This window comes from Triplophysa rosa, linkage group LG25 (assembly GCF_024868665.1).
Source record: "Triplophysa rosa linkage group LG25, Trosa_1v2, whole genome shotgun sequence".
NCBI classification, from domain to species: Eukaryota; Metazoa; Chordata; class Actinopteri; order Cypriniformes; family Nemacheilidae; genus Triplophysa; species Triplophysa rosa.
The window spans coordinates 13,111,174-13,123,754 of NC_079914.1; the positions used below are offsets into that span (position 1 = coordinate 13,111,174).

Below are 12,581 nucleotides of genomic sequence, written 5' to 3' on the forward strand. Positions count from 1 at the left end.
ATTAATGTTCCAATTATTTTTTAAATAAACGTATGTATAGTTATGTAAACAGCTGCAATGAAATAGATAAGGTATTATTAGAAATTAGTCTAAAATATATACATTTTTAAAATGATGTATTTTTAACATATACAGTACAAAAACTGTGCTGCTTAACTGCTGGTTTCTGTTCTGACAGAATCAGACACCTCTCAGTTATCAGATACGCTGAAAAACCTCCCTCCCCGTCTGCTCGGTCGCTAATGACGGGCGTTAGCTCGGGCTGCGAGAGCTCGGGAGGTGCGTGGAACGGGCAGCTAATGGCTTAAAACAGCACGTGTTTAGCACCTTCATCCGAATGATTAATTAACGTAGAGATTACGGAGAGCACTTGTCAGATCGCTGATTGGACCTTAATGGCAAAGAGCCATTCTGCTTGAGAGCGGAATTACTGACGGAGACTAGCAACTGCAGCAGAATCAGAGCGAGAGCGAGAGATGCTTCACACATCACGCGCACACAACACATAACGAAAGGTTTCAAACTACGCACAAAGGCCAATTTTCTGAGTCATAAAAGGAGGCGACGACAAAACACGAATGTAAACAGGCAGCATCGTAACACTGCACGAACGTCAGTGTTGGCGGACCATAATGAAAGAGAGTGTGTGTGTCAGTAAAACTCTCAAGTTGAGAGCCTGAGGGAGGTGAGGAAACACAAACAAGCGAACAAGAAACGCGGGGGGGAGGGGAAACGTCAAACGCGCGTGTCTCGGTACGTGTGTGGAAGCAGGCAGATGTGTGTATTCGGATATACACAGGGGACGACGACGAAGCCGTCCGGTCATTTCAAACAAACCGAAAACATCGATTAACACACAACAACAAAACAATGGAACGAAACGTAGGGAAAATGTAGCATGTAGTTGAGAAACAGAAAAGCTAGAATGCAGGCACGCGGTCGCATACTGATGTAATGGACAAAACGTGAGGAAAAAAACGAGAGTAACAGATGGAACAATAAAAAATAAATCTGGAACCGTAAACTAGCTTGATCCCGACACTGAGCGAGCGTGTTGTAATCTAAAACAGCAGCCCCGCTTCGTTGCTAAAAACGGTCCGTAAAACGCAACGAGAAACTTTCCCTTTCGGTGGAATCCAAGGCGCCGGAGCAAGGAGGGGGGATAGAAATCATGCGCTCGCAGCAGTAATCGCTCATTTCCTGTTCTCCGTGCCAGTCCTTTCAGACGCGCTGCCGGAACTAATCTAGCTCCCCATTAATCTGCACAAATTGGACACGGAACGCCGCACCATTCCAGAACCCGCCGTATCCCAGAACTCACAGTCTTCCAGAACAAACACAGGTATGAAAAATAAAAACACCAAAGGTTTACAAAAATCTACCATAATTAAACATCAAAATATTTGTTGTTAATAAATGCAACTCGTCTTGTGCACAATTGCCTGTTAATAAAAAAAAATGTAAATAAAGTTTCTATTCATTAAAAATATAATAATATAACAGCTATTTACACCTCTCAAAACAACTGTTCATCTAAAATAAAATTGCCAGGTGGATTTTGAAAAATTACTCCTACAACATTTTAAATTTCATAGAAGAAAAACTAGCATGTGTGGTTGCTATGCATTACTATGCTGAAGGTCTTCTGAGTGGTTGTTGGTGTGTTGCTATGCAGATGCCAAATTGTTGCCAGGGTGTTGCTAGGCATTACTGTCCCTAGTAAAAAAAAAAGTCTGATAGTCTAGATATGGACTCAGATCCCTCCTTTAATGTAAATCTATGGGATATTTTCCATTCATTTTATTGTCTGCCAATCGACTGCCACAGCAACCCCTCCCACTTGTCACCGCAACCTTTCCACAACACACCACATGATTTGTGGTATCACTCGTGTCTGTAGTGCGATCGCTGTGTGGTGAGTTATGAACCAAAGTTTGCCTTTCCAAGCGCCCCTAATAATATAATTGGAATCAATAAAATCTAATTAAATTCTGACATTCTTTAAGAAAATTGCAGCCCACCAATATTCAAATGAAAGGATAAAAAAAAAGACAGGCAACGTTTTAAAAGATCGGCTACAGGTTTCGAAAGGGTTAAGACTTTCCGCTAAGAGAAAAGAGAAAGCGCAAGGACGAGGCAGAGAAAGCGTGTCAGAAAGAGGGAGAGAATAATGCGAGTGTAGAAGGTTGTGAGTGGGAGTGCAAAAATTCGAACGGAGAAAGAGACGAGACGTGTGTGTGTGCGCGCACGACAGAAGAGAGGAAAGAGAGAGGCTGTCGCAAGCAGGGGAAAAAAAGTGTGTGCGTGCTCATGCGCCAAGCGATCGCTCTGTGCCTGTCAGGGGCTCTCGCATGTCAGACTCAGTCTCACGCAGAAATAATGAACGGAGTGAGACAGAACAACCAGAGAGAGAGAGAGAGAGAGAGAGAGAGAGAGAGAGAGAGAGGGATACGCGCAAATGCGCACACTTACCTCATATCCCAGACGTGCAGCTCTCTGCAGCAGAGTCTCGCCTGCATTCTTGTTGACGATGAGTCGGCGTGCTTCGGGTGGCATGGGCCTGCTGGCCAATGTCTCGGCCGGCACCGGAGGCACGGGGGCAGCTGGAGGTGTTGGCGTTTCTGGGACGATGCATGGTGGGCTCGGGGGTGCGGCTGGTTGGTAGGCAGGGGAAGGGAGGCGGGCTTTTACCGGAGAGGACTCGTAATCGGAGAGCGATGCTGGCCGCTTCTGGGCAGAACGTTTCAGCGCCTGCTGGGAGAACAAAAGTGGTGTTACGTTGGCATGTATGACAGATCGCAACGACGTGATAATCAAACCATCACAAGGGCTCATATTTCACACAGATTTTTTCCCCAAGTTATCACCATCATCTCTTTATCGCTCCCTCTCTCTCTCTCTCTCTGTTCTAGCAGACGAAGACAAAGATGGAGCGGAAAATGGTGATGGAGCAACAGACAGGGTGGAGCGTTAATTCATCACAGCCACAAGTTCAAAGAAGGCATAGTTATATGATTGAGAGGGAAACATCGAAATTAGGATTTTTTTAAATATACAAGGCCATATCTCACCAATGTACAGAATATAATTTTTTTATAAAAATTAAAATTATTTAAATACAATTATTTTTTTAACTTAAAATTCAGAGTAAAATAAATGAATTCATAGATTATTTTCCCTCAAACAGGATTTTTAAGATTTTAGTCTAACTAATGTTGAGACATTCTGTGTGCCTCTCAACATAAACCAGACACACAACTACAACGACCAACAAAAGTTCCTCTCATGCACACAGAGAAAGAGAGAGAGAGAGAGAGAGGGGGAGCGCCGCATGGTCAGCAAGGTTATTTTTGGCGCAGCTCAACGGGCCGAAACAAACAGAGACTATTTACACTTGCGCAAACTTCCCATAAACACATTTTTTAACGGAACGACGTTGATCTTTCACGCCGGTTGTTCTAGGCCGCATGTTTGTTTGCGAGACGGATGGAGTGCTGTAAATCCATCAGCGAGCACGCTCGCCGCCAGGGAAAGTTAAACAGGAAGCGGCGGAAGACTTAGGCTCTCTCCCGCTTGCTTTATCTTCCCCACCCTCCCACATGCCAGCTCTCTATCTGTGGAGCGCAGCGGAGCGGTCAGATGAGCAGGGAGGCTTGTGTGTGCGTAGGATGCAAGTTCATGCGAGCGGCCTGATGGTCGGGATGGGGGATTATAGGGTGGAAACTCCACCCTCCCCAGAGGACTTCCACAGCGCAGCAGCTGTCAGAGCAAAACACACACACAAACGCACAGCTCTGTCACAGCCGAGCCTCAAACAATTTGACGTTACACTGCAGGAAAAGTCTCATGCATGTTTTTTTTAAATAGGGATATACCGTCGACTTTCTTGAAAAGCCAACTGGACTAGCAGACTAACCCAAAGTGTACCATTGAAATGTCAAATCGACATGCAGAACGCAGCGCATGTGTGCTGCATCTGCGTGCGACTCGGCAACAGGGAGAACTGGGTGTTATTTAAAGAATGCACAGCGTGTTCGCTGAGGGAATAGTTTTCCTTGACGGAGAGGGAGAGTTCGGAATTCTGACCCGGCCTTCACTTCACCCCACCCCCATTCCTGCCTCTCCGCTGGGAATCTGCCTTTCAGCGCAAGGAGGTCAAAGCAACCGCACTCTAAACACACACGCTGCGACCCCCCCCCCTTCCGTCAGCGCTGAGCTATCCCAGAGAGCCGCGGCGCTTTCCTAATTGGGATGATTAACATTGTTGTGATTGGAGACACGTTTTTAAACGGTTCCTCGCTGAGCCCGGGGAGAACGCCTGGTTGCGGGCCAAAGCAAAGAGCACAGCGGTTTGCATCACGCACTGACGAAGACCGGACATTCTCGAGCGTGGAACCAAACAGCGGTGACCTTGAATTATTATGCCAGATCTATCCATTATCTTTCCATACATCTCTATGGTGGTCTCCCCCAAGTATGTGACCTTCAACAACTTTAATTAAACATTTAAAGCCAATCACTTGAGCCTTGTGGCGAATTCTGACAATGTTGACTGGCAATAAGCACGGACCCCAAGACACACACTAGCGACTACCCTGAACTGTGATGTCACACTCTTACCTTGTGTTGGTGGGCGGGGCTGAGTTCGGGGCTGAGTTCAGGGCAGTCCTCATTGGTGGACTGCAACAGCATCCTGCGCTCCTGCAGGCCGATGTGCTTGGTTTTGCATTGCCGCTTGCCCTTTGGCTTTTCAGGGTCGCCGTGGCGTCGCAAGCGAGACGGAAAGGTGCCATCAGAGTCTTGGGAAGGCGAAGAGGAACCGGTGGACTTGCGATGCTCCTTGAACCGCTGTCGCTTGTCCGAGAAATGTGACTGAGGTGGGGAGGAAAATTTACGTATGGAGGCATCTCCACTGAAGCCGTCGGAGAGGACAGGAATGGCTAGAGGGAAAAAATAGAAATTATTTCAAATATTTATATTTTTTTGGTTAATTTAAACCAGTAGTTGGGTTAGTCCATATTTCACCGAAACATGGATGGAAACAACACAGCATTTTTTTAAGTGTGGCATCATTGTAGGGAAATGTTTGCCAAACACTCTTATTCAACGATAAAAGCTTAAAAAATTAAATACAAAACAAAAGATAATTTGAGCAAAAGTTAATAAACATAAATGAAAAGACTTTTTCCAGAATTATTTGGCCGCAGATTCTACAGAATCAGTAATGTAAATATTTTCAAAAAAATAAATCTCGCAAAGTGCACATATGCAGTACATCATTCAAATATAATTGAAGAGAAAACAAAATAACCTTTAATGGCACAAAACATGGATGGCGGCATTACATTCTCATGTTTGCAGGAGAGCTCATTGTGAGCAACACACACAGATCAAACCAACAGAAGCCTCTTGAAGGTCTTGTTAGGTAAATCAGACAGACAGCGGCAGAACGGACAACAGTAGACAGACCGCCTTGTTTTGAAGGACGGACAGAGGAGATGGAGAGAATGCACAAACATCGATGCATCCTCTGTTTCGCCTGCTTGTCGTTTCACATCACAAGACCAATGTGATAAAGCAACAAGAACGCAAGATGAGAGTTAAAAAAAGTGTAGAATAGAGAGAAGAGCGCAGCGGTGAGAGAGCCAGACAATAAAAGGGTAAGCACAAGGCTGAGAGAGAGAGAGAGAGAGAGAGTTAGGCTGAAACAGAGCACGCTCCACATCTGTTCCATTATTCATCATATCCCCTGTTCCGTCGCACGCACACACACACACACACACACACACTCGCGCGCACGCAGATTGCATCGCGTGGAGGAAATCTCTCACACGCGAACAGAGGACGTCAGGAGAACGAATCAAAAACACGCAAAACCAATATGAAAAACACAGATTTATTGACTGAAAGATATTTCACAATTAAAAATGTTCTGCTTTCAAATGTTTTGTGTACTTGAAGAATATTTTATAAAATACGTTTAAGTTTTACAAACGTCATAATTTTACTTTCAATTAAAACCAATAATCATATATTATATGTTCAAATATAGTTAAAATTTTACAATATAGTTAAAAGTTGCATTCGAAACTTAGCACTAATTTTGTGCTGTTCATTTGCTGTTGTTAATTTGTTATATTGGCCAATACTACAGACATCAATGATTGACATAAACAGCCGTAAAATGGGTAGAACCTGCACATGCGGTTCTGTCACACACCTGAGAATGAGAACCTTACCGAAAACATTTAACACACAGACCACCAACCGTGCACCGTCCAGCATGTGTGTGCGCGAGCGAGAACACGTCCCCATAGGCAAACCGTTCCAGTCTACGTAAAGTGCTTCTCTCCTTCAACAGGCTAATTAAAGTCCTACCCCGAGACTCTTGAGACCAGATTCACCACACCTACCACCCCCCCTACACACACACAGACATACACCCAAGTGTGTGTGTTCTCTAGCCGAAGAGGAACACTCAATTAGCACAAGGGATGCAAAGACCTTAAAGCTTTTAAAATCAACAGAACAAAACCAGCGTACTAAACAGACACACACCCCCTGGGGCTTTACGGCGGAGAGTTTTGATTCGGCAGTATGCGTGTCTTCTCTCACGCCTTATCCCAGACTACGCAAATTATTCTGCGTATGTATGAATTCCCTGCGCAGAAGTGCGAGGGGCGCGCGTGTGTAGCGGGAGACGGATTTTGACAGGGACATCTGGGGGATATTAGCCTCCCATTAGCACGCAACTGGGCACGCGTACACATACGCACACACCATAATGCATAAACCAGCAAACCACAGAGTGAAACAAAGATAAACATGTATAGCACATAGTAGTTATGCTAGTGACGGGTCGTGCAGGTTGCCTGGATTGTTGTTTTACTGTATGACTTTCTTTCTTCTGCAGAACACAAACAAAAATATTTAAAAAAATGTCGGTAACCAAATAACATTGATCCCCATTGACTTCCATAGTATGAACACAAAAGAAAGACAATTCTCAATTCTTTTGTGCTACACAGAAGAAACAGTCATTTAAATAACAGGGATTAAAATAGCTCAAGTTTTATAAGACTCATCTGGAGACCCCTGCATCCGGTTCCACTCTAATGCACCCCATCCCTTTGAATGCAAGAACGTGTCATGTAAACATCACGTCAAAAGCTGAAACCCAAACCTGCTCAATTAGACCAGAACAATTAGTCAACCAGCTCTTGACGCAACCCACCAAACCCGTCCATTTTTAAAACGCGCCGTTTTGAACTTCTCTAACACACACACCCGACTGAGGGATTGAGAGAGAGATAAAGAGTCTCGTCTCTCGTCTTGCTGCTCTCTAATCCTCCTGACAGAACGCCAGCACAATATCCAGCAGCCAAGATACTGACGGGCAGCTACACACACACACACACACACACACACTCACGTTGCTATTTGAACAGTTTGGAATCTCATGGCTCATTACTCTGTGGCATGCACTTTCTCGCCGATGCTTTTATACCAAGAAGGAAGCGAGCGTCTAAGCGTGTGCGTGCGAGAGCGCGTGTGCCTGTCAATCAACAAGAATCATTATTGCGATCCTAAAGCCGCAGACACGGGCGACGTGCTCCGCTTTCCTCTAATCTGCCTTTCCCCGCTGTTTTTCACTCCTCGCTCTCATCTTTCACCTCAGCTCTACCCTCGGCGCTCCGTATCCCCTCTTCATCTCTTTCTGCTATCTTTCGCTCCTCCGTTCCACCCTTTCCCTCTCCTTTTTAACAGGCTTTCGCTCCCTCTCTCGCTGTATGTCTCTTTTGTTCTCGCTGATCTGCACGCCGGTCGTGTCTCTCGGCTCGATTCCCCCCTTCTGGGTCTTTCTTTGCCCTGCATAAATAAACGAGACGCTCTTTGCTTAGAGTACCCTTTACAGACCTAGACCTGCCCTTCGTAGGTGAAGTTTGTGATTTTTCAAATGTATTTTCGAACAGTTTGGGTTCAAGAGCTAGACAGATAAATTGGGAAACCTTCAGATAAAACAGGATAACAGATGACAAAACCAATTTACACCACGGCTCTCTCACCGTCTGAAGTCCAAGGTCCAGCTGACACAAACGTCCTCTAAAGATCTTTTCCGACAGACTCTCAACATTTCACCCATTGTGCATCGTTGCACCGTTCTCCACAGACAAACTAGCAAATACTGGCATTTAAATGAGGTGAAAAAGCGAGGACGTACCCGTGTCAGATTCTGCATTTTCCAGCTGCTCCTTAGTCCATCCTCTTTCCGGCTCTCCTTTCCTCTTCACCGCCTTCTCTTCCAATCCGTTTGTCTTGATCTTTCGATCTACGGCAGGGGCACCGGGTGCGACTCTCTGGATCTCTGGGGGGCAGGGGTCGACCTTTTCCCTCCTGCTGCTTTGCAACGGTGGAAGAGAGGCTTTGGATGTGAGAGGGAATCCTGGGTTGGGAGCTCCGAATTGAGGCCTGTCATGGTTAATCTGTCCCTGTCTATCCCACAGATCCTGGAGATTATGGAGGTGGCGGGGTTTACTCAGCCGAAGACCTGTCAGCTCGATACACACCTTCAGATTCTTGACTTCCTGCTCGGAGGGCTGCGGCCACGCGTCTGCGGAGGGAGATACAAGACAAGAGGTTATGCCTTGCATCCGTCTCGAGATATCTGATCACAAGTGGTCAGTCGGGACAGACGCCATGTAGTATTAACATGCCTTTCAAAAGAGTCTCCGGTGACCAATTGTGCTCGGATTTCATTAAATGGAAGGTCTGAATTATATGACAGTTAAAAGAATAGTCTGCCCATGTCGACTCATGTCATTTCAAACCTGCAGAAGACAAAAGAAGATATTTTGAAGAGGGTTGCTAACCAAACAACATTGACCCCCATTGACTTCCATTGTATGGACACAAAACCACTGAGACGTCTCAAAATATCTTTGTATGTCTTCTACAGAAGAAAGAGTCATATATAGGTTGTGAACTGCATATATAAAGACAGTCAAATTACTTTTATTAATGACTGTGTCTTATGCAAAAATGTAATTCAGAACGTATGTATTTGTATGAGGGTGTCTGTTTCAGCTTAAGGGTGGCACACTCAGATCAGTATTTACCGTTATGAGCATTGTTCTCTCCAAGAAAACAAACAACCATGAGTTTCATGGCTTTTAAACTAATGCAGTGCAACAGACACCATTACACAGACGCAAACATTCTGCTGGCAAACGCTGCATTTTGGAACACGTTTAAATGATGTGAAATTATACAAAGGCTGTTTTGATCCCAAAAAACGCCCTTTAGGCGGAGAGCAAAGAGAAAGGCGGCCAGAGAACGCCCGGCAGTTGTGTTTATTTGGACCATGTGACGGCAATAACAACAAATCAAGAAGGCCAGTGAATGGATCAAAGCCGGAGAGAGAGGGAAGGGAAATAAAATGAGGCGTGCAAGGGAGCAGGAAAGATGAGAAAACAGTTGTTGAACGCTAGAATGCGTCTAATGTAAACGCCTTTCTTATTGAGGTCAGACAAACCCAAAATTAGCCTAATTGTAAAAGGCCTCTTCGTCATTCCGGCGTCATCCCAACTAATCATTTAGTAGTTTCATCGTAAAATGAAATGGGATTAAAAGGTGGAAAAAACAGTACAGACACCATGACGAGGAGAAGAGATAGACAGCTCAAACATCTACCTGAAATCAGTCTTGCCCTCTTTGCTGCGGTACAGTTATCGTCCTCTTCTCTCGACCGTCTCTCTCCCTCCTCTGCGGCGCGCGTGCAATCAGGGTGGCCTTGGCTCAGCTCCAAACCAAGTGCACGTTTCCTGCTCGTCGCCGTGCCAACAGACCCCTCCTCCTCCCCCTTCACATCCCTCGCTCTCTTCTCTTCCACTCGATGGGACTGCGAGACGTCGGCAGGCAAGCCGCACCGCTGGAGCACGGGAACTCTGTTGTTTGCACACGTGGGCGTCACACCTGCACAGACACACAGACGTGTTAGTCAAACACTTTACGTCATGGCTTTGTGAAGAAAGGCCCTTTCAACGGCACAGAATGCAAGTTCAAAGGAGCACTAGAGGCCGGTAGAAAACAAGGCCACTGGATCACAGGGAGAGTGAGACAGAGAGACAGGAAAGAGCTTGAGAAAAACAAACCCCTACCCTGGACACTTGCGTGTTTGTGCTAACTCCACCACGCCCTTCCTACACAGAGAGCCAGACGGCAAACAGGGACGGCTTGCTCGCTCTCTCCGCGAGCTTAAATTAGGCCGAAACATTCGTGCCAAGATTGCAAGCGGCAACCCGAGTCTCCGCTAACCGCCCCCTCCCCTTTCTCCCGTTCTGTGTGTGTGGCAGTGAAAAGCGCTCCTTGAGAATGTCTCCCGGCAGACTTGAGAGCAGGAGCGCAGATCAAAGACAGGCGCTGGGAGCTCGCCCGCTACTCAAACAGACATAACACAAGCACTCTCACCATATATAACGCCACGCAAGCACGCAAAAAAGCATGCTACTTATAAAGCTGCCTCAAATATCATAAGACACACGTACGCCAAATGTCCAATGACTATCGTCTTTACAAAAATGCATCTACCACAAAAGCAGATACTTGTACATAACAGCTTTAATTAACACTCTGTGGATGCCAAACAGAACTACCCTCATACTGGCCCGGGCAAGAATGCAGTCTGCCCTGCCCTGGCTCGGGCTAACGCTGACACGCACAAAAAGCATGTGACTAACACCACATGCATCCCATAATTGATGGCAACGTCTGCACCATAGCAACTCTGGGCTAAAGCGCATTTCCATGGTAACATTGTTCGGGAGAGCGAGAGGGATATACTGAAGGACAGAGAGAACATAACATTGAGCGAGAAAAGGTAGACAACGTTAAATTATCAACGCTTAAATCAATTAGGTGAATTATATTGACTTTTGAAAGCGATGGGATCTGACAGGCGTGATGAACTTCCACAGCTCGAGGCCCTTGCAAAATCTTCCCTGGAAGTTTCTTTTAACCATTTCCCCCCCACTTTATTTGCCCACTGAGCATCGTAGAAACTGCCGATCTGCTCTGTTTACGTAATCCAGAGAGCTGTTAACTGTCCGTGTGGCTGACGCACATGCAATCGCACACACATTTTGACCCACATGCACAGGAAACGCCTTGCCTCTGTGAAAGCCGCCAGGGAAAGCAAGGTCACATAGCAGCAAAGTGTTGATTTGGAAATCTGATGGCAATAGGCCATTAGCAGAGCTCAAGTGGAAAAAACATGAGTCAAAACGGCCAAGAAAGAGAGGGTGAGGGAGAGACGGAGAGAAAGAAGCAGAGAGTGTGCTTATTTATGTAAGTGACGCCTGTTTGAGGGTGGCGGTGGCGGAAGCCATGTTTACCACGCTGTTTCCGTGGTTTAGCGCTTGTAGATGGAGTGCCCCAGTGCAGGGACCGTCCCTAGTGACGTGGAGAGGAAGTGTGCTGGGGGTTGAAGAGAGAATGGTATGCATGTGGAAGATTGCAGGAGATAGGACAACAGAAAATAGCATGCCATGGAGATGAAAGTTAGATGGCACACAACACAGATGCTACAAAAAAAAAGAGTCTGAGATAGAAATGTAAAGGAGTTCAGGAGTAGAAGACACGCGCACGCGTGTATGCATGTGCGCGCATCTTACCGTTGTGCTGCTCCGTGTGATCGGAGAGGACTGAAAGGGCTGCGGAGGGCCTGGAGCTCGGCTGGCTCCGTTCCCAGTCTCCCTCTCCGAGCTGGCTCTCTGCCAACTCCCTTTCTCGCTCCCGATCTCTCCCCGGTCCGGGCACCGCAGACGACACGCACCCCTCCTTTTCCTTCAGCTCCAGCTCCGAGAAACGGATCATCGCACGCTACAGGCACAAAGACACACACACACATAGCACAATCGTGAAACCAGACCCAGTGTTACGAGCACCAGCTGTAAAGCTTGTCTCTCGTGCGCTAGGGTACATCACAGAGGAAAAAATGCATAAAACTGGCACAAAATAAATCTGTAGCGAAAGTTGAACAGGAGCTGAAGCGCATCATATGCAGAGTATATGCAGCAGGCGCATACCAAAAACCAAAATCAAACTAACTGAGATAAGTCATGTCAAGTGATTTCCTAAAATTTGACCATGCAATTTTCAGTGCCCCTGAAAAGGGATGAAAGTAAAAAAAGGGACATAGACTTCACAACTGCCTGTGGGAGCAAAACCAAGAGTTACTCATTTTGACGGTTTAGGAATTTAAAAATAAAATGAACTGACCTCCCAGAACGCAGCTGGTTGACTTAAATTACTGTCCTCTTGTGATAATCCTTCCATCTATCAATCAGAATGGGGCTCAATATCTTTTTCAATGATTTGAATTCAAATGTTCACAAATTTAACACAAACATCAACTTACCCTGTTACGGAACTACACATTACAAAGCATTACAAGCAAGAGACTAATTCTTATTTATAAAAACATGGTGAAATTCAAGACATTTCATAATGATAAAGTTTTGGAAGCTGTTGTGTAAATGGACAAAAAATTATTGTGGGATATGTGAAAATGTGCAGACAAAACT

At 45.8% G+C, this 12,581-nt stretch overlaps 1 protein-coding gene across 4 annotated transcripts in view; it reads right to left on the minus strand.

Annotated features, from left to right (window-relative positions):
- The window catches only part of bcor (BCL6 corepressor), a 38,625-nt gene that overhangs the window by 13,321 nt on the left and 12,723 nt on the right, over positions 1-12,581 (minus strand). The window contains exons 4-9 of one of the 4 annotated variants that reach the window (XM_057325262.1): positions 12,277-12,333; positions 11,670-11,877; positions 9,691-9,972; positions 8,222-8,611; positions 4,621-4,940; positions 2,473-2,751 (exon numbers count right to left, since the gene is read on the minus strand). In XM_057325262.1, coding sequence (XP_057181245.1) covers positions 2,473-2,751; positions 4,621-4,940; positions 8,222-8,611; positions 9,691-9,972; positions 11,670-11,877; positions 12,277-12,333 — 1,536 coding nt within the window. Of the gene's footprint in view, positions 1-2,472; positions 2,755-4,620; positions 4,941-8,221; positions 8,612-9,690; positions 9,973-11,669; positions 11,878-12,276; positions 12,334-12,581 lie in introns of all 4 variants that reach the window. The other 3 variants (XM_057325261.1, XM_057325264.1, XM_057325263.1) reach the window with 3 other exon arrangements.